Raw genomic sequence first — 27,036 nt, 5'->3', positions numbered from 1 at the left:
CCTTTGGGCCACGTGGTGTCTGATGGGCATCTTTCTTGTAAAGGTACTTTCCTTTTTTTTTCTTTTGTTTTTAAGATTTCATTTATTTATTTGACAAAGAGAGCGTGAGTGGGGGGAGGGGCAGAGAGAGAAGCAGACTCCCCACCCAGCCAGGAGCCAGACCCGGGGCTGGATCCCAGGACCCCAGGACCATGACCTGAGCCAAGGGCAGACACTTAGCCACGGAGGGGCCCAGTAAAGATACTATCCTATGCTCGTAATGAACTGTAGCCTGGAGGAAGATCTTGGCACCATAAATATTCTTTCTTCCTTTCTTTCTTTCTTTTCTTTCTTTCTTTCTTTTTTATTCTTTCGATTTTATTTATTTATTCATGAGAGACAGAGAGAGACACAGGCAGAGGGAGAAGCAGGCTCCCTGCAGGGAGCCCTACGTGGGACTAGATCCCGCGGCTCCAGGATCACGCCCTGGGCTGAAGGCGGCGCTAAACCGCTGAGCCACCCGGGCTGCCCTGAAATACATTTTCTTACGTGTAGTTGGCACAGTAAAAAACATGAATTGTGGGTGATTGGGAGAACATGGTCTCCCTAAAGCCAGGGCAGAAAAAAGGACTTAAAGGGTAATAGTAGCACGTGGAAGGAGCCAGCGGATGAGAAGCGGCGCTTGGTCCGCTAAAGGGGCGCAGCGACCCAGAGACCGCAGCAGCACGCGCGGCCAGCCAGGCTCCCCTCCCGGACCCCTTCCCCGGGAGGCCCCGCCCTCAACCAGGCCCCACCCCCCGGAAGGCCCGCCTTCTGCCAGGCCCCTCCCCTCCCTCGGAGGCCCCGTCTCTCCCTCGGAGGCCCCGCCCCTCCGACCGGCCCCGCCCCCAGCCAGGCTCCTCCCCTCCAGTCGGCCTCCCTCTGACAGGCCCCGCCCCCTCCGGCCGGCCCCGCCCCCAGGCTCCTCCCCTCCACCCGGCCTCTCTCAGATTGGCGGCCCCCGCCCCCGCGTCCCCAGTCCTCCGGCCGGCCTCCGTCTGACCGGCCCCGCCCGCAGTCAGGCCCCGCCCCTCCAGCCGCCCCCGCCCTTGACCGGGCCCCCTCCGCCAGGCCCCGCCCCCTAGCCGGGCTCCGACACCCTTCCCTGACAGGCCCCGCCCATCGGCAGGCCCCGTCGCCGCCGCCCGCCCCCGCCGCTCCACCAGGCCCCGCCCCTCCATCAGGCCCCGCCCCGGTGGCAAGGCAGCAGGGAACGCGGGGTGCTCCGCAGACCCGGCTTTCGGACAGGTGTGGAGGGGGCGGGGGCGCCGGTGGGGGTCCGCCGCCGCTGGCGCTGCCCGGCCCGCCTCCGGCCCGCCCCCGGCCCGCCCCCGGCCCGACCTGCCGCCCGGGCTGCTGCAGGCCCGCGGCCGCCCCGCGCGAGCGCCGGCTCTGGGATCCACTGCTCTGGCCTGGGGGCGGGGCCGGCGCGCGGCGTCATGCATATGCATGAGCGGCGCGGCGGCTCCATTGTGCCCTCGGAGCGGGCGGCGGCGCGATGGCGCGGGTGGCGGCGGCGGCGGCCCCGCGGCGGCGGGCGGCGCGGAGGGCGGGCTGAGCGCATGGAGCGGCGTGGGCCGGGGGCCTCGGCGGCGAGGGGCCGGGCTAGGCCGGGCGGAGGTGAGCGGGCCGGGTGGACAGGTGCGGGCGGCGGGGGCGGCAGGTGCGGCAGGTGCGCGCGGCGGGCAGGTGCGGCGCTCGGGGCCCGCGCTGCGGCGCCTCTGCCGGGCTCGGGCCGGGGTGGAGGCGGCCCCGCCGCCCACCTGCCGCACCTGCCGCGTGCGCGTCGTGCTCTCGGGCCCTCCGGCCGGCGCGCGGGCGGCCCTCACCTGAGCCTTTGTTGGGGTCGGCTGGAAGCCGGCCGGGCGCCCGAGGGGTGTGCGCGGCCCCGGCGACCTCCTGAGCGGGGAGGATGGCCCGGGGCCCTCGCCCCGCCTGGCCGCGCCGCCGCCACGCCGCGCTCGGGCTCGCCTCCGGGCTGGCTCTGGGCCGTGCGCGCCCACCAGCTGGGCGGTGTGGGGCCGCGGGGCCGCCCGAGGCCGGCGGAGCAGGCTGACCTTTCAGCCTCCCGCCGTTGTTTCTAAGGGGACACCCCTGGTCCCAGCCGCGCCTGCGCCGGGGCGGGAGGGTGCCCTCTCCCAGGACCCCCGTTTGCCTCTCTCCGTGCCCCGCTCTCCTTTCCCTCCTGCTTGCTCCTCTCCGGCGCGGATGCGCCCGTCCCTGCCCAGCTCTGTTCCTGATGGTTGCAGACCATCCACAGCCACGTCTGTAAGTCGGTTTCGCAGGGGCATACACGGAACGTGTGACTTGATCTGGGGGACGGTGGTGGATGCAGGGAGGGTGAGCAGACTCAGCCACCGCTTCCTGGGGAGCTAGAGCCCGCGGGCCTCCATCCAGGCTTCGTGAGAGGGGGGCCTGGCCTCCCCCAGCAGGTACTGGGCCTGAGGACTGGTCATGCCCAGGGGCTGGTTACAGGCAGGGGACAGAGGTCAGGGAGGAGGAAGGTAATGACAGGCAGGCAGGGTGCGCCTGGGGAGGACTCCAGGGGCAGCCCGGCTTCCTCCCGAAGTGTCCACTGGCACTGCGTCCACTACAGGACTCAGGGTTTGAGCACAGAATGGCAGGTGTGTGTCCTCCGCTTTCCTAGGGTGGCTGCCACGTACCCATTGTGCACCCAGGCCCTTTGTAAGTGCTCGTTCCTGGGTGCTTTAGATGGGCTCCAGCACTTAGGCTGGTCGGTGTTGTGGCCTCACGTGGAGAGCAGCAGGACTTCCAGCCATCCAAGCATGTGAGTCCCCCGCCCTTGTGTCGTCCTGCCTCACTGAGCCACCATTTCCACCTTCTCCAAGCCCATCAGACTTGGGTGTCCCTCTGCTTGGACACGTGCCCTGGAAGCACGGGCTCCCTGCTGCCGGAGTGCCTGCCCCAGGACCACAGAGCAGGCGTGCCTTTCCGAGGTCAGGTGGCCTGTCATGGGGTATGCTGCTCCTGGCTGACCAGGCGGCAGGGACGGAGGAGAGGTGCAAGAGAGCTGACCCACATTAACGTCTGCCTGTGGTTGGCACCCAGGAGACTGGGTGCAGCTGCTCCAAGGCCCTGGGAGGGGGTCTAAGTAGCGAGTTTCTGTAGCTGTCTTTCTGGGAGATGTGACCCAACCCAGAGAAAGCTCCAGGCTAACCACATGCCAGGGCGGTTCTGCCAAGGGGTCCTGGCTTCTCGCTGGAGCTGTGGACAGCAGAGCCTCGGACCAGCAGAAGGGCCCCCGCCTCAGGCCTGCTCGGGCCTCCTTGTGCGCACGTGCACTCAGGTACACAGGCACACACACACCAGGGCTTCTCCAGCCGTAACTCTCAGGCCAGGAAGTGAGAGGAGGGTCTTGCATTCAGAGCAGGGCTCTCCCTTTGTCGGGAGCAGAGGGCCATGGGGTACCCAACTTGGAGAGTGCAGGTCTCCCCAAGGAGGAGACCAGACTTAGTTTGGCAGGAAGTCACACACACACACACACACACACACACACACACTCGCCCTGCACACCCAGACACCCAAGCATGCAGTCAGCTCAGGGGGAACTGGAAATCTCTGTGGTCTCGTCCATAGCAGAGCAGCCTTTGGGGTGGAATTCCCCCGACCCATGTGATGTAGGAGTCGTCCCGGGGCCCCAGACCAGTAGCCTCTGCCTCCCCCACTCTCCACCTGGGGTGCCTGTAGTGGCAGCATCCTCACCCAGGCTCGTTAGCGATGCGGGTCCTCAGTTCCAGTCCTCCAGTTGCGTGTGATGCGCCGGAGCTGGAGCTGGGGCTGCTGAGTCCTCAGTGGTGCTCCCCCACCCGGCTGGGGGCTCGTCTTCCACCCACCCTTTGCTTCTGGAACCACTGAGTGGGCCTGGCCAACCCCACCAGCTTTGTTGTAGGGAAGGGTGGCCCTGGGCATTTCTGTGGAGAGAACAGGCCAAGCGGTGGTGGTTTTCTCATTAAACTTTTATTTTGAGGGAATTAGAGATTCACGTGCAGCTGAAAGAAATAACTGCATGTCCTTTACCTGGGTACTCTAGTGGTGACATCTTATAATACGGTAGGATAACGTCACACCGGGATGCTGCGTGGCTCCAGTCAAGATGCAGATACTCCCTCCCCACCTTCTGTTCACACCTGTTCCCTCCTCCCCACCTGGCAGTTGTGCTCTGCTCTTCGTTCTGGGATGCCATCATTTCAGGAATGTTACATAAAGGGAATCCTACCGTGTGTAACCTTTGGGGACTGGCTTTCTCCACGCAGCGTGGTCCCTTGGGGCTTCCCGCCACCTCCCCTCAAGCTCCCAGGCTGTGGGTGGCCCCTGAGGGGCTCGCCCCTCACCTGCAGGCCGTCCCCACTGATGCTGCCGGCAGCACACACACGCACATTCCTGGGTGAACGCGTGTTTACATTTCTGGGAGATGAGTGTTCGGGAGCGAGGTTGTGGGGCCGGGCGGTAGCCGCCTGCTTAGTTTTATGAGAAGCCCCAGACTTTCCAGAGCGGCTGCACGGCAGTCCATTCCCAGTGTCCCCAGGGCCGGAGCCGTCTATCCTCACTGCACTCCGTGGCGGCCTTGCTGTGCTGTGGAGCCTGGAGGGGCGGTGGGGGGGGCTCGGGGGCTCAGAGGCCTTACTCCACCCTTCCCGATGCCTCGATGGTGCCCCCCCCCCCCCCCCCCCCCCCGCTGCCTCGCTGTCCACATGACCTCACCAGTGAAATGTTCCTCTGTCTTCCACCCATTTCCTGGGTGAGCTTTTTTGTCTTTTGAGTTTTGGGAATTCTTTATGTATTCTAGATACTAATCCTTTGCCGGGGATATGGCTTGTCCCTTCGTCCCATCAGCAGGGCTTCCCACAGGTAAATTTTCAGTTTTCCACTTTGAGGACTGTGCTTTTGGGGCACCGTTTAAGGACTTTCCTTAGCGCAAGATCCCAGAGATTTTCTCGTGAATGTTTCCAAAGGCTCTATGGTTTTGCGCCGTACATTTAAACCTATGGCATGTTTCTAGTTAATTTTTGTGCAAGATGTGAATATTAGGATTCTTTTTTTTTTTGCATGCCGGAGTCCAGCGGCCCTGGCACCACATGTTGAAATGCCAGGTTTTCTCCAGCGTGTGGTTTTTCTACCTTCGTCGTCAGAGATCAGTCACTTCTCTGGTCTGTCCCATTGACCTGTTGGCAGGTCTGTCTATTGCTATCCCCCGACCCCCCACCCATCCTGTAGGTGGCCAGTAGGGACTGGGGACACCAGCCTTCTCTTGCCTGGCCGGCTGGTCCTGGCTCCCAGACCTGCCTCTGCCCAGATTCCAGGGGCCCGGAGCCTTCTGGACTCCCCTGAGCCTTGCTCTTGCTGGCCTCTGTGTCCTGAGTGGGAGCTGGTCTAGGGGAGGAAGGAGAATGGTGTGGGGAAGGGGAGCAAGCTGACTCCCCTCTGCCATCCCCCTCGTGCCTAGCCCCAGCGGCCCTGCTGCAGCTCTGGGATCCCCGGGACCCACATACCTCAGTGCTCTGTGCTGGGAGAGACCAGCGAGCTTCACATGCTCCAAACACACAGCCAACCGCCCACCCATGGGAGGCTATGGATCACAGTCCCCAGTGTACCCCTTCCGGCTCTGGGTCCCCGGCGACAGACCTGCCCCCCACACCATATTTCTAGAGGACGTGATAATCTTGAGGTCCCTGGTCAGCACACAGGAATGTGAGTCTCGTGGTTGGGTGGCTGCTGGGGTCACTTCTTCACTCCTGGACCAGCCAGACACCTCGTGAGTGCTGAAATGGCGGGACTGACCCCCCAGAGGTTAGCTTGTCCCAGGTCATGTGCACGAGGCCTCACAGCCCCACAAGGGCAGTGGTACTTCAGGACAGAACCTCAACACCCAGAGGGCAGAGTACAGCCTCCCCTCCCAGGACCCCCAGGGGACCTCCAGAGAACATAGGCAGTGTGTGTCTGTGGTTAGGCCAGGCAGAGGTAGGTGTGGGGGTGGCCCCAGCAGTGCCAGCAAGAGTTTGGGCTGACTTTTTGGGGTGCTGGAGAATGTGAGTGGCCTGGCCCTCCCTCACTCATTTTTCTGAGATGGTAGATGTGAGGGAGTGCACCTCATGGGGTAGGCGGGAGCCCCCCTGCTTGGGCACCTGGGTCCCACGAGCGTTCGCCAGCCTCTGCTGTGTTCCATTGGCCCCTTGCCATGTCCACAGGCACCTGCCAACCCTTTGCCCATCACCCTGTGTATGCATCCCACCCCTTCTGGGAACTCGTCTGGGTGTCACTGTGGCCTGTGGGGGTCAGGTCTGCCTGCCTGGCCCTGGGCCCATGTTGGTCCCAGGTGGGCCCCCACAGGGGACTGCCAGCCAGGGGCGGCCGACTGGCCCCAGGCCAGGGTGGAAGGTGGCTGACCTTGCTCACTCCTGCTTACCAGAGCTCCTGCGCACAGTGGGCACGCCTCAGAGCCTAGGCACACGGTGCCCCGGCACCCCCAGCTGGTCCTCCTATATTTTCTGATGCTGGCTCTCAGCTTGGCCTCCACCCTGGGGCTTTCTTGGGGGATGATGGCAATCAGGTCCTGGATGCTTTCTTATTTTATAGATATCCAGGCCTTCGTGCAGGAGGGAAGCGTGGAAAGTATTTGGGATCAGAAGCCTTCTCCCAGAGCCGTTCCAGGAGCCCTGAGTAGTAGGGCCGAAAGGGTTAATGCTGCTTCCGGGGGCAGTGCAGATCAAGGTGGCCCTCAGACGCCGGTGTCACCCTGCCCTCCATCAGTCAGCCCAGAGCAAGGGGGTCCTGGTGCTCGGATCTCCCCGTAACCCGCTGACAGCTCCCCTGGCTGCATCTCCACTGATGTCCTCTCTCCTGTCCCAGCAGCCAGAGCAGCTGAGTCCCACGTCAACAGCAGTGAGGGCCACTTCCTGCCACCCACAGACCTGGCCTTTAGGCTGCTCTGAAGCCAATGAACCCCATGCACCCCGTGAAACCTGCCCTGCCCCCCACGCCACACGGGTGAGTGGGGCTCCTGCCGCCTTCACTTCTCAGGCCGCAGGGCTGCGGTGGGGGCCTCCCCACCTCCCCAGCAGGGGTCTCCACCCCTGTGGCATCCTGATCTGGGCCTGCCTGCCCACATCTTTCCTGGCAGTGATGGTCCATTTGCTTATGAAGCGGTGCCTTGGCAACAGAGCGCCACTCAGCCGGCGGGATCACTGTCTGTGGTCACAACCGTGTGGGGCGTTGGGAACGCGGCCCAGAGCCAGGTGAGCCCACACCTGGGCCCGCCCCTGAGAGCCACCAGGGCCCCCTGGACCTCAGGGAGAAATGGAGTTGGGCTTCCTGAGTCCTCCCTGTCCCTGTAGACGAGTCCCTCTCCCTCACATGGTGTGCCCCCCTCCGCCCCCGCTTCCAGCTTCCACACGAATCCTCCCTCTGCTCTGTTCCCCTCCTTCCCTCACCTCTGTCCGCCCTCCTCACCTCCTTACCTGCCGGGCCTCTCCTTTGGAGTGTCTGTGTGAAGTTAGTTGTTTGGATCGTCTTCAGTGGCAATTGTTGCTTCCTTGTAGGTTTTGGGGAACCCCATGGGCCCTGCAGGGAGCCCCCCGGGTGGCTCTGTGATGCCTGGCATGGCTGGCAGCGGCTCAGCCCTGAATTCCCCACAGTGCCTCGGACAGCAGGCATTTGGTGAGGGCGCCGCCAACAAGGGCTTCGTGCAGCAAGGGGTGTACGGCCGTGGGGGCTACCCTGGGGGCCCCGGCTTCACTCCTGGGTAAGTGGGACCCGTCACGTGGCAGGTGTGCTGGGAGCCCTCCAGGGGCAATGCTTTGGGTGTGGCAGGCGCCAAAGACTGTGTGGACGAGCCTCTTGAGAGCCACGTCTCTGTTCTTCCCGTGGGCTCCCACGGGAGCATGTAGATGAGAGTGGGGGCCCCCGTCGGTGCCCAGTGGCCCCCCGGGTGACGGGCAGACAGGAACTTCTGAGTCCAGCCATGTGTGTCTCTCGCAGGTATGCAGGCGGTCCCGGGGGCCCTGGGGGCCTGGGTCTACCCTCACATGCCACACGACCCTCCACCGATTTCACTCAGGCGGCGGCGGCGGCTGCGGTGGCTGCTGCTGCAGCCACCTGCCACAGCCACCGCCACGGCCACCGTGGCCGCCCTCCAGGAGAAGCAGAGCCAGGAGCTGAGCCAGTACGGAGCGGTGAGGCCCGGCCGCTCCTCCCATGGCACCCACGTGTGCTGGTCTGGAAGGCAGGGACCAGTTGGGCAGCCGGGGTCGGGGACTGGGTGGGGGGGGCGAGATGCTGAGGGGGGCCTCTGGGTGGTACCCCCGGGGTGGGGGGTTGGCCTGAAAGGCTCCTTTCTTATCTCCCCAGATGGGGGCCGGGCAGGCTTTCAACAGCCAGTTCCTGCAGCACGGAGGTCCCCGGGGGCCCAGCGTCCCAAGCGGCATGAACCCCACCAGCATGGGAGGGCTGCTGGGCCCCTCTGGCCTGAGCCCCATGGGCATGAACCCCCCCCGGGCGGCAGGCATGGCCCCCCTGTACGCAGGGCAGCGCCTGCCCCAGCATGGGTACGCTGGGCCCCCGCAGGCCCAGCCACTGCCCCGACAGGGGGTCAAGAGAGCCTATTCCAGCGAGGTGAGTGTCGGGGCCTCCCTTGTCCCCAGCTGCATCCAGAGCCACAGTGAGCTCGGGCATCCGTGTGAGAGAACTGGCCGTGCCCAACGGGGTGGGCACCGCATCCCCCCGGGAGCTGGCTTCCCCGACACCTGTTCCCTTGGCACCTGGCCTCTTCTCTTCCTCAGGTTTATCCAGGGCAGCAGTACCTGCCAGGAGGCCAGTACGGGCCTAGTGCCACCCAGTACACACCTGGCGCCGGACAGTCTTCTGCTCCCTCCTCCTATGCCGGCCACCGGCTGCCCCTGCAGCAGGGCCTGGCCCAGTCCCTGCCCGCCCCCGGCCCTGCAGGACTGCACTACAAGGTAGGGTGGGTTCCCCCCGCGCGACACAGATGGGCCTCGACTGGGCTGACCAGGGTGCGGGCCCGTGTGCACGGGGCAGGTGACCAAACAGCCCGGAGCTCCACAGGGGTCCTGACCAGGGCAGGGATGTGGTTCTGAAAGGACCCACTGTGAGATATGGTGTAGGGACCCAGGGAGCAGGCACTGCAGCCACTGAATGTCCTGTGGGGAACAGTGCCCCCGTTCCCTCTATTTGCTGGGGACGGGCCCAGGGGGACACGGCGGGGAGGAGGAGCTGGGTTTTTAGCTTCTGGTGGCCCTGCCTTCCCCCCTTCTGACAGGCAGGGTCCTCTCTGCTTCCAGACTGGTAACTTTGTAAATTATGAAAGCAACACATTTGCAAATCATAGAAAGCATACAAAGAAACCAAAGGCCAGTGCCAGTGTGTGCGGTGGGCACCCCGCCCCCAGCCCCCTCCTCGGGTCCAGTTCAGGGGCCTGGCAGGGGCAGGCGGGGGCCCTGGGCGCACGCAGTTTTCTCTCCTGCAGCCCACAGAGCAGTTCAACGGGCAGGGCACCAGCTTCAACGGGGGGAGCGTCGGCTACAGCCAGCATGGCCTGAGTGGGGTACGGGCAGACTGGCGGGCGGCTCACGGGTGGGTACGTGCACAGAGGGCACCCAAGGAGGAGGAAGTACAGAGGGCTAGCCAGATACCCTTTGACTGTCTGCTCGACCCCACAGCCCACCCGTTCCATCCCTGGCTACCCCAGCTCCCCACTGCCGGGGAGCCCCACGCCGCCCATGACCCCCGGCAGCAGCGTTCCCTACATGTCCACTAGCCAGGAGGTCAAGTCTCCCTTCCTGCCCGACCTCAAGCCCAGTGTGAGCTCCTTACACCCGTCACCCCCCGGTGAGTGTCATCTGCTCTCAGGACCCCAGTGGCCTGCAGGGAACGTGGGGGACGGGGGGGCTGTACCTTCGTCTTCTACTCGTAGATCTCTTTGCATGTCTTTCAAGGTGTGGATTTTCTCTCTAGAAACACACCCGTGCACACAAAATTTTGTATGTTATTAAGGGATTTTTTGAGTCCCCTGAAGTCCACTCCTGGTTGGGAACTTCCTGCCCTGAGGGAGAACTAGGGAAGGCCACCATGACGGAAGCAGGGCAACTGGAACCCTGGCTCAAGCACTAGCAAGACGCCAGGTGGTCTGTTTGATCCGGTCCCAGCTCCTCAGCCTCCCACCCCTGCAGAAAGTGCCGGTGGCAGCCTCTTTCTGGGTTGGGAACATGTGCTCCAGTTATAACTTAGGGGACACCGGGCTGGGTGACTAAGGTGGGACACCAAGCTCCTGCTCCCGTTGGAGGTTCTGGCCAGGCCCAGGTCCCCGGGAGACGCCCCGAGGTGGGGCGGGGGAGGGGAATGACAGGCCATGCTCCTGGCCGCAGCCTCGCAGCCTGCTCACACCTGCATGGCCTGCTCCCAGGCAGCGGCCCCTGCGACGAGCTGCGGCTGACCTTCCCCGTGCGGGACGGGGTGGTCCTGGAGCCCTTCCGCCTGCAGCACAACCTGGCTGTGAGCAACCATGCCTTCCAGCTCCGCGACTCTGTCTACAAGACCCTGATGCTGAGGTGGGCGCCCCCCCACCCCGTGCATGGCCCCTCCTTGGCCACCCGTCCCCCTGCCCCGTTCTCAGCACGCCCCCACCCCACACAGGCCCGACCTGGAGCTGCAGTTCAAGTGCTACCACCACGAGGACCGGCAGATGAACACCAACTGGCCGGCCTCCGTGCAGGTCAGCGTCAACGCCACCCCACTGACCATTGAGCGCGGCGACAACAAGACGTCCCATAAGCCCCTGTACCTGAAACACGTGTGCCAGCCAGGCCGCAACACCATCCAGATCACAGTCACAGCCTGCTGCTGCGTGAGTACCCTTCTGGGTCTGGCGACCCCGCCCGGTGCCTCCCCCATCCAGCCTGTTCTGGCCTCTCAGAAAGGGGCCCGTGAGGAGCGGCCTCCCTGCTCTCCAGTTATGCCCGCTTACCTAGACTGGGCACCTGTGCTGGCCCCATGGGGAACCCAGCTGAGCTGTCTCCCCGGCAGGAGGCTGTGGAGTCCCACGTGCTGCAGCCCCCGAATCCTGGCTCGGGGGTGAGCAGGGCCGAGAGCAGCCACCAGGGCCTCTGGCTCTGTGGGATCACGGGGGTGCTGCGGGCTGTGCTGGTCAGCACCTGGGGGGTTCCCAGGCCGGGAGGCCCCCCGCCCCCCCTGAGCAGCCCCTCTCCCGCAGTCCCATCTGTTCGTGTTGCAGCTGGTCCACCGGCCCTCCGTTCGCTCAGTGCTGCAGGGTCTCCTCAAGAAGCGCCTCCTACCTGCCGAGCACTGTATCACCAAGAGTGAGTGGCCCCGGCCACCACCCTCACGTGCCCCCATCCGACGAGGCTGTCGCCTCCACGCGGGGGCCCCGGGGGGATGGGGGGCGGTCAGCCCCACGCAGCCCCTCACTCGAGTGCTCTCCCCGGTGACACCAGTAAAGCGCAACTTCAGCAGCGGCACCATCCCAGGCACCCCTGGGCCAAACGGCGAGGACGGGGTAGAGCAGACCGCCATCAAGGTGTCCCTCAAGTGCCCCATCACCTTCCGCAGGATCCAGCTCCCCGCCCGCGGTCACGACTGCCGCCACATCCAGGTGGGTGGCCCTGTGCAGATCAGCCAGAGCTTCTGCTGGCTGTGTTCCCTGTGTGCCGTCGCTGCCGCCACCTCCAACAGCAGGTGGAGGGACAGGCAGCAGCAGGCAGGTGGCCAGGCTCCTTCGCACCCTCCCCTGGGACTGGGCATCTGTGTCTCCAAGCACGGTTGCCATACCTCTGAATTCTTGGGGTCTCCTAAGGCCACAGGACAGCGGGCGCCATCCAGCCCGCCCCGCCCCCCCAGGAGGGCAGCTCAGTGGCCAGCTCTCCCTCGGGGTGTCCTGGACGCTGTGCCCCGGCGGTGGTCCTTTGCCAGCACAGACACCCAATTCTGTGGCTGTGTGGCCTCCCCATCCCACTGAGGACTGTGTAGGCTGTCCCAGTGTCCATCTATCAGAAGGTCACCTCAGGGAAAGCCTGGCACACGTGGCTTTTTGGCACCCGAGTAGATGAGCCCAGAATCGTGGGGCTCGATCACGGGATGTGGCCCCCATGTGAGGAGCCACCTGTCCTGCTCTCCACAGTGCTTTGACCTGGAATCCTACCTACAGCTCAACTGCGAGAGGGGGACTTGGAGGTGCCCTGTGTGCAAGTGAGTACCTCCAAGGCAGTCTTCATGGGAGCCTCAGGCACAGAGTGGCACGTGTCAGAGGCTGTGGGAGCGTTTCCCCCCCCCCCCATGGCACCATGGAAAACCTCGGTCAGCTCAGGGGGTCACCGCACAGACCAGGATGGTGCGGCCCAGGGCATAGACTTCACACACGGTCACCTCCATGGGGTCTCCTCTTGAGGGGTCACCTCCCAGGGGGTGGCCTCGGGCACAGTGATGGGCCTGTGGCCAGAATGAGCTTGGGCCAGGCCCCTGAGCCATGTGCCTCTGGTTTCCCACAGTAAGACAGCGTTGCTGGAAGGCCTGGAGGTAGACCAGTACATGCTGGGCATTCTCATTTACATTCAGAAGTAAGTCTCTTTGCCACCCCCGGCATCTGGTCTGCAGTGGGCAGCCTGGGGGACAGCTGGGAGGCACCCTCCACGGCTGCCCTGCCCAGGCGGAACCCACATCCCCCCCCCGGGGCCCGTGGAATGTGCTGGGCAGCCACCAGCATTTGAGTGGAAGGTCTGCCCAGAAGGGAGAGGCAGCTGGACAGGTGGTGACCAGGCCGCGTGTACGCCCGCAGCTCCGATTACGAGGAGATCACCATCGACCCCACGTGCAGTTGGAAGCCGGTGCCAGTGAAGCCAGACGTACATGTCAAGGAGGAGCCGGATGGGCCCGTGCTGAAGCGCTGCCGCACTGTGAGCCCTGCGCACGTGCTCATGCCCAGTGTGATGGAGATGATTGCAGCCCTGGGCCCCGGGGCCGCCCCCTTCGCCCCCCTGCAGCCCCCCTCAGCCCCAGCTCCTGGTGACTACCCCAGCCAGGGTAAGTATGGCAGGCCCCCCGCAGATGGCCACAAATGATCCGTTCTCTCCGGGCCCGTCTATCCACTCCCTGTGAAGCCATCCCCGCGCCTGGGGGGCTGTCTGGGGACACCCCCGAGGGGTTGGGCAGGGCAGCAGGGCCTCCCGTGGTAGCTGGGCCCAGCCACCCCGGCGCTGGGGAACAGGGGCCATCTGCTGTCATGCTTCTGGGGCCTGACCCTCTCTGACCCCACCTGTGAGTGTGTCTAGGTAAGGCGGATCCATCCCTGTCCTCTTGTGGTGGGATCCTTTGGCTGTGATGAGAAGTCCCGTGTTCCCCGGGGGGGGGGGGGGGGGGGGGGGGGGAGTGCTGGGAGCCCTGCCCAGGTCACGGCCAGCCTGCCCCCCTACCCCACCCGCTGCTCCTCTGGCGCAAGCCCCCAGGCCTTACTCAGGACTGGCTCTGCTCCTAGCTTCCAGCTTCCTGGGACCCGGGACTTTCCCCGATTCCTTCCCGCCCGCCACGCCCAGCACCCCAGCCCTTCCGGAGTTCACTGCGGGGCCGCCCCCCAGCTCCTACCAATCTGACCTTCCCAGCAGCCTCCTGACCCCAGAGAAGTCTACCCCCTGCCTCCCAGGCCAGGTCAGTGCTGGTGGAGGGCGGAGGGCCAGCTCCTGGGGAGGGGGGCCCTGGACTATTTGACCTGGGTCTTCTCTGCTTCCTCAGATGGCACCAGCGGGTCACCTGGACCCAGCCCACAACCCCGGGACGCAAGGCCTGCACGCCCCCAGCCTTGGGGGGCCCCCCGGGGCCCAGCTGCACCATGCAAACCCTCCCCCAGCATCCCGGCAGCCCCTGGGCCCAGTGAGCTCAGGCCCCCTCGGCGAGCTGGGCTTCAGTGCGGCCGCAGGCGTGATGGGGCCCCCCATGTCTGGGGCGGGGGAGGCCCCGGAACCGGCCCTGGACGTGAGTACGGGCCCCATGCTGGGGAGCACATGGGAGCTGGGGCTGGGGACAGCGTGTTCATCGTCCCCAGGGTCCACGTGCTTCATAGAAGGGAGGACACTGACGCCCCAGTGACCTCCAGACCCAGAGAGCTGGTCAGATAGCGTCCACTCTCGCGACGCTGAGTGTCGGGCACCTGCAGTAGCCGTGGGGTTGGCTCTGGGGGCCTGTGCCAAGTGCCCGAGAAGACTGGGCTTGCAGCTAACCACATCGGCTCGGGGTGGGAGTTGACCCGTCTGACTCACCTTGGCGTGTGAGCCAGAATCAGCGTGTAAAACGCAGGTAACTGTCCTCGACCCGAATAAACCAAACTCACTGAAGTTCATCGCGAGAAAAGTTAGAGCAGCTCAAAGCAGCAAATCCCGGACGCTGGAGATTCCACCTCCTGCATTTGGCGTGCTCTCGTCGGGGTCCCCGCACCATCCCCAACTGCCAGGAGCAGCGCGGCCACCTGGGCCAGGCACTGCGTGTCCCGGGCTGTCCTCGGACAACTTGCGTGGAGTGATTCCCGGGCAAAGAGCAGCCTTCGGCAGGGAGAGGCCCCTGTGCAGGCTGAGGGTCAGGGGCCCGTGCAGGGCTGTGCCGGGTCCGAGGCCAGAGCCGCTGATGGCTTTGCTTTGTCCCCAGCTGCTCCCAGAACTGACCAACCCCGAGGAACTGCTGTCCTACCTGGGCCCACCTGACCTCCCCACAAACAACAATGATGACCTGCTCTCTCTCTTCGAGAACAACTGATCCTGTAGACCCCCCCCCCCCCAGCCGGCGGGGACTCGCCCGCAGACGTCACCATGCCCTGCCCCCCCCACCTGCGTACCTGGAGCCAGGGCCTGCCCCAGCCCCCCAGCCCCTGACACTGGAGGCAGCTGTGCCCGGTGGGCACCTCGCCCCCCACCCCCTCCGCTGCGGAATGGTGTCGGGAGATGCTCAGCTCGCCTCCATCCACTGCCCCCAGCCCAGCTTTGCCCCACCCATGAGCACCTGCTACCCGGACCTCGAGCCTCGCCCCCTGTCCTTCCAATCCCGCCTGCTCCCACCAGCCTGCATTTTGTCCAGCGTCCACCCTTCTGTTCCAGCGACCCCTTGGCTCATGGCGAGGAGCAAGGCTGCTCTGTCCCAGGCCTGAGCTCACAGAGGGCGGGGGTCCCTCTCCCCCCAGGAGCTTCGGACTAGGGCTGCAGGGTGGGGGCTTCTAAAGCACAACTGTGGACGTAGAGTAGGGACAGTAAGAGCTGTAGACGGCCAGTCCCTCCCGTGCTGCCAGGGCCCCCGTGGGCCGCTGCCCCCTCCCGGGTGCGACAGTTGGGGGTGGCCACTCAGACGCAGCTCTGAGTGCAGATGCTCCCACGGGCTGTTCCTCTGGGATCCCCTTCTCCGTGAAGTGAAGAATCAGTCCCACTGTTTTTAAAACTGCCTCTCCAGTGTCCACCCTGGGGCCAAGCCAGGTGGGGGGAGGGGCCACTGCATCCACTGGCCCAGGGCCGAGTCGTGTCCCCTGTCTGCCTGTCTCTATTAAAGGACTTCCTCACAGTGGGCCTGAGAGTCTGTCCCTCCTTGCCCTGTGCCCCATGTGGGCAGGGCTGTCCCCCGCCAGGACCCAGCTGTTCCCGCCTCATCCCTGGAATTTCCCAAGTTGGCCCTGGCTAGAGAACTATTTTGTGAAGTGTCACCAGGACCAGGAGACACATCTGCCACCCTGTCACCTTGCGTGGGCGTGCCTGGGGCAGTGAGCCAGGGCCCTTGAGCGGGAGCAGGACCTAAGTCCTGGCAAGCTCCAGACAGCAGCTGCAGGAGGCCTCTGGGGAGAGGCCCTGGGCTCCCAGTTCTGCAAGGGCCTCCCCCCAGCTGTGCCCCGGTCCTGTGCCTCCCAAGCTGTGTGTGGGTCCTGTGGACCACTCCCAAGCTGTGCCCTGGTCCTGCAGGCCCCTCCCCCAGCTCTGCCCCAGCCCTGTGCCCTCCTCAGCTGTGCCCTGGTAGCCTCCTCTTCCTGGCCCCGAGAGCCTTCCTGTCCAGTGGGAGAGGCTTACGGGCCCCGCGGCAGGGAATGCGGAATGCCTGTGGGGTGCCGGAACCTCGGGTGGGAAGTGTTGGGTGCGGGCAGGCCCCGGGCGCTTTTCCGCGGACGTCTTGGGACCGCGGCATGGGCCTCCACATCTCGCAGCCGGTGTTTCTGGCCTGCGTGGCAGAGGACGAGGAGGCCCCAGGGTGAGCGGGGCCTGTCCAGGGCGCTGTCCCTCACGCAGCCGGGCTGGGGTACGAGGGGCAGGCCCTCCTTCCTGAGGGTCGCGCCAGGTGTGGCCTCACCGACGTCATTCTGGGTTTTGCTGGCAGGACGGAGAAACCTGGAGATGAGCCAAAGGCTGCGCGTCCCCATGCGGCAGGGTGGGCCCAGCCGGACTAGCGGTAAGCGGGGCCACAGCCTCGACGGCGCCTGGCTCCCCTCGATCTACGGGGTGACGTGACAGGCAGGAGTTCATGGGGCACGATGCCGTCACCGTGAGGCTCCACGGCAAACATATCTCCCGGGATTCGCCCGCGTGTGCTAGGCTGAGGAGGGAGGCCCAGAGTGGCGGCGCCAGCCCGGGGCCCGGGGGTGCGGCAGGCGGGCGCTATGGGGTGGAGGTGCTGGCACCTCGCTGGTCCTCAGGCCAAGCTGTGGCTTCTCGGGCTGCCGCCTTGCGCTTCATCTGTCCCGTCCTCCCATACGTGCCACGCGTGCAGTTTCCAGAGCAGCACACTGGACTCCGTGGGGTGCGACTGCCAGCCCCCGCGGGACACACGTTCTGCTCGTGTCCCGGAGGTTGCGAGAGCCCAGGGGACCCAAGCACTCGAGGTCGTGCCCAGACCCTCCTGCCCCCGGGGAGCAGAGCGGGCTGCTCAGCAGGCTCTCACCACGACGCGGGCAACAACTCTGGTAACATCGGGAGACGAAGCCGTGCCAGTGGCGAGGGTCCCGAGGGGAACAGGCCGTTTGCACACGTCCCTGGCCAAGCCTCAGGGCTGCGGCAACAGCAGCGCGGCAAGGGCGTCTGAGGCCACGACCGACGGCAGCCAGACGCCCAGGCGAGGTGCGGGGCTCCCGGGAAGCGGCCACAGCAGGAGCCCCAGTCCCCATGCCTGGGGCCACATGCTGCCGGACACCATGGGAATGGCCCTGTCCCCATGCCGCTGCCTGCCGGTGCCCTCACCTCACCACCTCCCATGCTGAGCTGCTTGCTGGGGCCCGTTGGGACAGCCGGACGACCGTCAGAGGGAGGAGGCTCCGCACAGGACTAAGGAAATGCATAATCGGCCCTGGACGTTGATGGCTTTGTACCTGAGAGTCATTAGCCGCTTGCCTGGTCCACTTGTTCAGGCTGATGATCCGTGAATTGCCCAGATGCCAAGTGCACGGGGATCGATGAGGTTGTGCGGCTGTCCCCATCCCCTGTAGCCACATCTGCCTTCCTCAGTATGGTCCTGAACCTGGGAGTGCGACCACGGGCCTACACCCCGACATGAGGTGTCGGCTATACCGGTTGCCGTGAGGGAGGATTGGGGATGCGTTGGCCGACGCCCTCTGACCAGGCTCCCTCTGCTCAAACCTTCTCCGTGTGTGATCACACGGCTCAGGCTACAAGTGACCACAGCCCGCTCAGAGCCAGCTCAGGAGGGAAGCAAAGCCATCCTGGAAGGGCAGCCAGGTGCCTTGGGGACAGCCGGACACGGGCAGACGCAGCCCCAGGATGACCTGCCCCCTTGGAGAGCCCCACCGTCCAGAGTAGCTGTTGCTACGGAGCGGAGCCCAGAGCCTCCAGATCCACACAGAAGGGCCCCAAGCACTAGAGGGCCCACATCCAGGGTGGGGTCAGGAGTGCTCCCCAAGGACGGAAGGAGGGCACATTCCCCACCAGCCCACGGCCTGCCTCCCGGCCCTGCATCTGCCACGCTGGCCACCACTGGAGACTTAAGGCCCCTCTGCATCCGACCCAGTGCAAGCCGTGGGCGACCTGCCGCTGCCCAGGGAGCCCTCCGCCTCCAGAGCGGGTCGGGGCACCGCGTGCTGTGGCTGCCTCTGTGGTCCCCGTCATCACAGCCGATACTCAATCACAGACAACTCGATAGTGATCGCTTCTGACGTTTTACTTAAAAGCACTTTAACTTTGCAAACAGCATAGGGAGCGCCCTGCACAACCCTCGAGTTAGCCGTCATGGACGTTTTGCGAGCCTACCTGCCTCCCCCCAACTTCCCATGTAGCTGCATGTTTTATGCGCACATGGGTTTTAGTTGCTGACAACTAGGGAAAGTCAGCTGCAGCCAAACCGGTCAGCACGCGTCCTGGAAACAAGGCTGTTCCCACCCGTGAGCAGGGGTGCTGCTGTGATGGCCAAGCCGGGCTCCACACCCATTCCCTTGCCTCCTGACATCCCAACACCCGCCATAACTTTATTCATCCCGAGACCTGATCAGGGGTCACCCTTGAGTCTGGTGGTTGCATCTCAGTGTGGATGAGTCCTTGGCCTTCCTTACACCGATTTTCTGCACGATTCCGGCAAGTTGCCTTGCAGAACCCCACGGTTGCCTGGACGCACAGTCCTGGCAACCAGCCCTTTCTCCTGCACCACGGCGTGTCCCGTCCCCTAGAGAGGACATCTGGAGCAGGGCTAAACATTCTGGGCCAGACGAGCATGGACTGCTTTCCCTGCAAGACCAACGGGACCAACCAGATCTCTTTCGTGTCCTCATTCGTTCCAAAGCTGGTGAATGGGGGCCACCAAGGAGCGGGCTGCCTGGGGTGAGAGTGCGGTGGGCTCTGAGCACCTGGCACCACCCCCCCAGCCTGCTGCTGCCTTGGCTGGGGACCTGTCGCTGTGAGGCAGTCCGCAGGTGTCCCTTGCTCCAATGAGGGTTGGTGGCAGAGTGAGCCCCGGAGGCCTGGCCGCCACTCCTGGAGACCCTCTGACAGCAACAGAGACTCCCGGGCACCCCCACCCCCACCCCCACCCCAGGAACAGGGCCCTGCTCAGGGGTCTCTCCCGGTCGGGGTGAGCAGAGCCGCAGGGCCCCGCCCCGGGGAGCACCGCTGACAGGTGCAGGTTTCTCTCAAAGTCTCCAAGCCAAACTCTTCCAGACTGAAGCTGCGCAGGGCCTGGGAGCTCCAGGTCCTGCCCCCCTGCTCTCAGCCAACCTGCTTTTCCAGTTTCCCTTGTCAGTGACCCGTGGCTGTGGCCAGTGGCCCGCTGCCCCTGGGTCCTCTGTCCCCACCCCCCACCCCCCGCGGAAGTAAGAAGAGCCCGCAGTGGGGCCTGCAAGCCTACCGCCAGTGTGACAGTCCCCAGAGTTCCTCCCGACCAGGAAAGGCTGCTTCTACACAGTGAACACACCCTCATGGCAAGAAGTACACACACGCACACACACATGCACACGCACACAACTGGGCAGCGGGAGCTGCTCACACTGCTGCCAGGAAGGCAAAATGGGGCCATCGCTCTGCAGGACAGCTGGGGAGCTGACAACCCAGCTCCACATGGAAACCGCACCCAGGTGGCAACAGCATCGTCGCCCCAACGTGAATGCAGCAGGGCATCCTCGGTAGGCGGACGGCTGGGCCGCAGAGGCCACCGGGCGAGTTTAGGGCAGCGCTGACAGGAAGGAGTGCCACGAGGACTAGGGCAGCGATGTTGTCCCTCAAAGGGAAAGGAGCCCAGGTCTCTGACTTCTGGAAGTGGCGGGTCCAGGGTTGGGCGCTGGGCAGGCAGGATGTGCAGCAGTGGAAGGCTCTGTGTGACGCGACTACGTGGACACGTGTCACACGTCCGTCCACACCAGATACACGGAGCCCAAGTGTAAACCACAGGCTTCGGGTGACGATGACGTGCCCCATTCTGGGGGGACACGGATGGTGGGGGCGGGGGCCTGGGGAGAGGCCTCCCTATGCAGCCCCCCCTCTACCGTGCCGTGCCCCTAGAAGTGCTCTAAAAACTAAAGAAATCTGTTAAAAAGTGGGCCTTAAGGCACCCGGGTAGCTCAGCGTTCTATTTCCACCTTCGGCTCAGGGAGTGACCCTGGGGTCCTGGGATCGAGTCCCGCATCGGGCTCCCTGCAGGGAGCCTGCTTCTCCCTCTGTGTCTCTGCCTTTCTCTGTGTCTCTCATGAATAAATAAATCTGTAAAAAAAATTTTTTTAAACTGGGCCTTACATATTATTTGTAATTACCAAATCCCATCCTTACCTGTTGTCACGGACTCTAAGCAAACAGAACGGCCTACACAGGTGAGAAGCAGGAAGGAGCCCTGGCAGCACACAGAAGTCCAGAAGGACACTCACTAACTCTGGCCCCCACCCTGAGTTGCTCTGGGCCTCCTCGGGGGGCCCCCAGCCGGCCAGGACCAGGGCCGAACTTCCCACGACAGTGCACCCGCCGGCAGAGGCCGAGACAGGTGCAGAGCAGCGGATGGGGGCGGGGGCACAGGGCGAGGGCACGCGGGGGCACCCTTCCGCTCAGCCCGCGGGCTCCCCAGGTCCTGACCGTTCTCTGAGCCTGTGACTCCCAACCCCACTGCATGTGTGTCACCGGACAGACTTCCAACAGAGTCCTCCGTGGCCAAGTCAGCGAAGGTGCTGTTGATGGTAAGCCCGGTGTCCGGCTGGCAGGGACACTTGTCTTTAAAACACAAGCCGTGGGGAATCCCTGGGTGGCGCAGCGGTTTGGCGCCTGCCTTTGGCCCAGGGCGTGATCCTGGAGACCCGGGATCGAGTCCCATGTCGGGCTCCCGGTGCATGGAGCCTGCTTCTCCCTCTGCCTGTGTCTCTGCCTCTCTCTCTCTGTGTGTGACTAAATAAATAAAAATTTAAAAAAAAATTTAAAAATAAAAATTAAAAAAAATAAAACACAAGCCGTGCACTTGCAGTTCTATTTGCGGCAGAAGAGCAGGCAGTGAATGTGTCCCTCACCCCGTCCCTTCCGCACCGACAGCCTGGGGCTGCGGTCTCTGGAGAAGCAAGGGGGCTCGGGGCATGGACCACCCCCCTGCCACACCAGCCACAATCAGGGCCGGGGACATGGAGCCATGGAGAGCAGGACACACGGCTCAGGCAGGAGGGCTCGGGGGACAGGCCAGGGCCGAGGACGCGCGGGGACCCTGGCCCCCGTCCTGGCTGCCCCTCCAGCTGCATTGTGTGGCGTGTGGTGGCCTTGGGGAGGCCATCCCCGGAGTCTCACACAACCCACACTCAGAGGGACAAGCCCCATCGTGAAATTCTCCCTGGCTTTTGAACAAGACGCTCCACGTCTCCACATACTGGGCTCCAAAATTCATGGAACCAGTCCCGCCTGAGTGAGATGGGCCGGAGAGGGCAGCTACCAGGGCTGGGAGCTGAGCCAAGGCTTCAGAAGTGGCCCGGGGCAGGGGGGTGGCCTGGGGTGGGGAGGTGGCCTGGGGCAGGGGAGGGTAGCCCAGGGCAGGTGTGTGGCCCAGGGCAGGTGTACCTCGGGGTGGGGGGTGGCCAGGGATGGGGAGGTGGCCCAGGGTTGGAGGTGGCCTGGGGTTGGATAGGTGGCCCAGGGTTAGGGGGGTTGGCCCGGGGCGGGGGTGGCCCGGGGTTGGGGGGATGGCCCGGGGTGGGGGGTGGCCTGGGGTGGGTTGATGGCCCAGGGTGGGGAAGAGGCCCGGGGTGGGAGGTGGCCTGGGCCTTAAGAGTTCGGCACTGTCACCCAGCCAGGGACAGGGCCTGGGTAAATCCCAGCAAGGCTGGGAGAAAGGGAAACGCTTTCCCAGTATTTTTAGAAAGAGCCCTGGGGAGAGCCACATGGGCCAGATTTGGGTTCTGGTCCCTCCTAAACAAAATGCCATCATTCGGACCGGCCGGAGGTGAGGGAGCACCCAATCCTAGAGCAGGAGCAAGGTCAGGGGCTCCCCAGTGGGAACGAGGATGCAGTTAGGGACAGAAGGAGGGGTGCTCACCCTGTGGATGCACAGATGTCCACTGTCCACACAACCCAGCAGCTCAGCTCTCCCCCCTCCCCCCTCCACTCCCCTCCCCCAGCATGTCCCCCCCTTCATTAGCCTGGTTAACTGAGGTATGATTGACATCGGTGTTCAACCCATGAGCCTGGAGCTAAGTGTGGGCATAATTTTTGTTTGAATCTTTGCCAGAATGGACGCCATGGATGATCTTGTGGTGATTTGTGTTTCTTTGGTTATCAGGGGATCAAATCCTTTTTTCTGTATTTAGTGTGAATTGCGCGTCCCCTGGTTTCCTCTGTTTCTTCTGTAAAAGAGCACTGCAAATACGAGCGGAGCTGCCCTTCCGGCCGTCGTGCCTGAACCTGGTCCATCTCTGCGACATCTTCCCTGGAGCTGGCTTGAAATCGTTCCTGTTGGTCTATGAATCTAGTCCACCCTTTCTGGAAGATCATAACAAATAGCACCTCATACTTTACATCTGGTTCTTTTTTTTTTTTTATTTCATTCAGAATTTTAAGATCATTTAGGGGTTTTACTGACCAAACTTTTTTTTTTCAAAGCAATATTCACACCCAACATGGGGCTTGAACTCGCAGCCCTGCAATCAAGAGTCCTGTGCTCTACCGATTGAGCCCACTGGGTGCCTCCTGGTTCTTTTTATTTAGTTTTGAAAATCAGAACTCCACATTTAGGACTGTGTGTGAGGTCCACCTTCAGCTTAGGAGACACATCTACCTCTTGTGGTGGGGAGCTATGGAATTTGCCAAGGGCAAGTACAGCACTGAAAAAAAATATTTTAAAATATTCTTAAAGACATAGAGGGGTGCCTGAGTGGCTCAGCAATTGAGCATCTGCCTTCGGTTCAGGTTGTGATCCCAGGCTCCGGGATTGAGTCCCACACTGGGCTCCTTGCGGGGATCTTGCTTCTCCCTCTGCCTGTGTCTCTGCCTCTCTCTCTCTGTGTCTCTCATGAATAAATAAATAAAATCTTTAAAATAAATAAATAAACAAACATTTTTGCAAAAAATTTGCATAGTCCCAAGAATATGGCCTCAACAAGCATAGAACAAAAGTTAACGGATCTGAAAAGAGAAGTAAACAAACTAATGGTCATAATAAGATACTCGAACAAACTTTCAGTAATTGATTTTTCATATCAATTTGCTGGAGGAAAACCCCCACCAAAATAGGGACTATTCAAACAACATGCTAATAAATATGACCCAGCGAGCTTTAAGTTTGTTTTTATTATTATTATTTATTTATTTATTCATGAGAGATAGAGAGGCAGAGACACAGGCAGAGGGAGAAGCAGGCTCCATGCAGGGAGCCTGACGTGGGACTCGATCCCAGGACTCCAGGATCATGCCCTGGGCCAAAGGCAGATGCTCAACCACTGAGCTACCCAGGCATCCCCTTAAGTTTGTTTTTAAAGAGACACCGGAGGTGCACCTGGGTGGCTCAGTAGGGTGAGCGAATGCCTTCACTTCAGGTCATAAATCCATTGTTGATTTAAATTTCTCTCCTCTCCCTTTGCCCTGGTGGGATTCCAACTGCATACAGGTCAGACTAATGATGCATCTCACAGATCTGGAATGCTCTGTTGTTTGATTTCCCGCCATCTTTCCTCACCTTTGTATATCCAATTGAGTCATTTCTACTGCCTTGTCTTTGTCGGCTGGGTATCCCTAAAACAACATGACGGTTTGGGTGGTTTCAACAGCCAGGTGTCCAAGATCAAGCTTCCAGCTGATGTGGTTTCTGGTGTGGCCTCTCTTCCTGACTCGCAGATGGCCACCTTGTCACTCAGCCTTTCCTTGGTGTGTGCATGGGGCGAGGGAGTGTGGGCAAACTCTGGGGTGGCTTCTTAGAAGGATACTAGTCTGGGATGCCTGGGTGGCTCAGAGGTTGAGCATCTGCCCTTGGCTCAGGGCATGATCCCAGGGTCCTGGGTTTGAGTCCTGCATCAGGCTCCCTGCAAGAAGCCTGCTTCTCCCTCTGCCTGTGTCTCTGCCTCTCTCTGTGTGTCTCTCATGAATACATACATAAATTTTTTTTTTAATTTTTATTTATTTATGATAGTCACAGAGAGATAGAGAGAGAGGCAGAGACACAGGCAGAGGGAGAAGCAGGCTCCATGCACCGGGAGCCCGATGTGGGATTCGATCCCGGGTCTCCAGGATCGCGCCCTGGGCCAAAGGCAGGCGCCAAACCGCTGCGCCACCCAGGGATCCCAATATTTTTTTTTAAAAAAAAGGACACTAGTCTGATGGAATCAGGGCCCCATCTGCACTGGCTCATTTAACCTTAACTATTTCCACAGAGACCTCCTCTCCAAATAGAGTCATGCTGAGGGTAGGGCTTCAACACATGAGTTGTTGAAGAGGGACAGACATCCAGTCCACAAACCTGTCCTCAAAGCCACCGGCTCATATCTCTGCCGAGTCCAGTCTACTCTATATCCACACAAGAGGCCTTAATCTCCATGTAATCTTTACTTCTAGTTTCATAATTTCCTTTTGCAGTGTCTCCACTCGCCTCTTCTTTTTACTTCTATCTTTCTCACGAAATTCCTGCCTCTTCATGCCTGTCATCCGCCCTCTGCATCACATCCTGTTGCATACTTAACAGGATTGAACCCTTCCCCTTTCTATGGCAGGACATCTCTGGGTCTGGTTCTATTGACTGTTGTATCTCTGGATGATAGGCTGTATCATCTTGCTTTTTTGGGTGTCTGTATTAAGATTCTCCAAAGAGAGCCAGTAAGAGATACACATACCTACAGGAATTAATATAATTAATATAACATAACATAGGGCAGCCCGGGTGGCTCAGCGGTTTAACACTACCTTCAGCCCAGGGTGTCACCCTGGAGACCCAGGATTGAGTCCCATGTTGGACTCCCTGCATGGAGCCTGCTTCTCCCTCTGCCTGTGTCTCTGCCTCTCTCTGTGTGTCTCTCATCAATAAACAAAACCTTTAAAAAATAGTAACATAACAAAGATATTTATCATGAGGAATTAACTCACATGACTGCAGAAGCCGACAAATCCCAAGATCTGGAAGGGGAGCCAGAAAGCTGGAGAGCTAGGAGAACTGGTGGTGTGAGTTCCCGTCTGAAGGCAGGAAAGATTGTGACTGGATGCCAGGCATTGGGCATAGAAGAAAAGCAGAGGTTGAAGTCAGTGGTCCCAAGGCCTGGGAGACGGCACGCCCCTCCCTGTGCTGGCTGCCATTCTGGGCTCAGCCCTCGTGGCCTGTGGGCAGGCTGCGTCCGGACTTGCTGAGACATTCCTTACATGCTGTTTGCCAGTGGCAGCAGCAGCATCACACCTTCCTTTAGTGGGCCTGGCATCTGTGGGTTCCGGGGTCTGTGGCAGCAGGCCCTGTGCCCTGTGCCTCGGCAGGATGGTCTCCCGAGCTCTCTTCCACCTCCCTGAGCATTGGAGGACTGCTCCTGGCAATCAGCATGCGCTGCATCAACCCATGCTGCTTCTCTCATTCCCGCCTTGCTCTCAGAACACAGGGAGCCTTGCGTGTCTGGGCCTCTGGGTAGCCCTGGCTCTCTGGTCAAATTCCCAGTGGGGTGCAATGGCAGGCTTAGCCCGTCTAGTAGGTTCCTGCAGCTCTCCTAGGCCAGCCTGAGGTCCTCACAGGCCCTGCACACCTGGCTCTCAGGTAGCTCTCTGGTCCCCTGGTCTGGACTCCAGTCTTCCTCATGAACGCTCAGCAATGTTTATTGGAAGAATTGGGGTGTGTGTATGCCACGCGCATGCCTGGCACTCCTCCCCAGTCTGTACCTGCTAACAGAACAAGAAAGTAGCCGCAGAACGGGAGGAAGGAGCTGCAAAATCCCATCTCTGATAAAGGATTAATGTCCAGAATGTGGAAAGAACTCCTACAACTATAAAAAAAAGCAAATGATCCACAGAAGAAGCGGGCAGAGGACTTGAACAGACGTACACGATGGCCCATAGCACGAGAGAAGAGGCTCAGCAGTGCTACCCACCAGGACAACACAAAGAAGGGGTACGCAGTGTGCTGCATGCCCACCAGGATGGCTGTCAGAGAGATAAGCAGGAAACAGCAGGTGTCATGTTGGGGGGAGGGGACTGGACTGTCACACATGGTGGACTGCGGCCACCGCCCTGGAGACTGTGTGGCAGGTCCTATGAAAATTGAAGTGGAGAACTCCCATGTAATCCCGCGACGCCGTTTCGTGCTGTGAACCCAGAAGAGCCAAGAGCAGGGGCTCAGCTGCGCTCACAGTGCACTTGAAATGGGAGCGCCCCAGTGTCTGTCAATGAATGAAGGGCTGCAGCTCCACAGGCGGGTGGTCGCAGTCACAGAAAGGAAGGACGTTTTTTTTTTTAAATTCATTTACTTGGGGATCCCTGGGTGGCGCAGCGGTTTAGCGCCTGCCTTTGGCCCAGGGCGCGATCCTGGAGACCCGGGATCGAATCCCACATCGGGCTCCCAGTGCATGGGGCCTGCTTCTCCCTCTGCCTGTGTCTCTGCCTCTCTCTCTCTCTCTCTCTGTGTGTGACTATCATAAATAAATAAAAATTAAAATAAAAAAAATAAATTTATTTACTTATTCACGAGAGAGAGAGAGAGAGAGAGGCAGAGACACGGACAGGGAGAAGCGGGCTCCCTGCCGCGGCACTCCATCCCAGGACCCCAGGATCATGCCCTGGGCCGAAGGCGGCGCTAAACCGCCGCGCCCCCCCTCCCCTCCCGGGGATCCCCAGGGAAGGTCGTTCTGACCTGCGCTCTGCCATGGTTGGCCCCGAGCACACATGCTGAAAGCAGCTCATCTCGCAGGGACACAGGTCCCACCTGCTGGAGGTGCCCGGGCAGCTGAGGGACGGCAGGAGGGGGGCCAGGGGTGGGCAGGACAGGGAACCATGCTGGGGGGGCTGCGGCACAGAGCTTCTGTTCGGAGACGGGAAAGCTTTGGAGGTGGAGGGTGAGGATGGCGCACAGCAGGAACCTGCTCTGTAGGGCTGTGTGGCGTGTTGGGTG

General features: G+C 61.9%; 1 protein-coding gene across 1 annotated transcript; it reads left to right on the top strand.

Annotated features, from left to right (window-relative positions):
- The first annotated feature begins 1,504 nt into the window (after window positions 1-1,504).
- On the top strand, window positions 1,505-15,594 carry ZMIZ2 (zinc finger MIZ-type containing 2). Its single transcript, XM_041751602.1, is given in 20 exon segments — window positions 1,505-1,638; window positions 6,889-7,023; window positions 7,157-7,271; window positions 7,575-7,777; window positions 8,014-8,131; window positions 8,133-8,207; window positions 8,383-8,646; window positions 8,814-8,990; window positions 9,518-9,595; window positions 9,711-9,879; window positions 10,454-10,598; window positions 10,684-10,894; window positions 11,261-11,366; window positions 11,502-11,659; window positions 12,185-12,252; window positions 12,552-12,620; window positions 12,839-13,083; window positions 13,535-13,704; window positions 13,789-14,028; window positions 14,695-15,594. Coding segments are annotated over 19 exon segments (2,769 nt in total). The 5' UTR covers window positions 1,505-1,638; window positions 6,889-6,973; the 3' UTR covers window positions 14,803-15,594.
- The last annotated feature ends 11,442 nt before the right edge of the window (window positions 15,595-27,036 follow it).

This window comes from Vulpes lagopus, chromosome 4, assembly GCF_018345385.1.
Source record: "Vulpes lagopus strain Blue_001 chromosome 4, ASM1834538v1, whole genome shotgun sequence".
Taxonomy (NCBI): Eukaryota; Metazoa; Chordata; class Mammalia; order Carnivora; family Canidae; genus Vulpes; species Vulpes lagopus.
The sequence above is the reverse complement of the archived record's forward strand: the minus strand, read 5'-3'. Positions and strand labels throughout refer to the sequence as shown.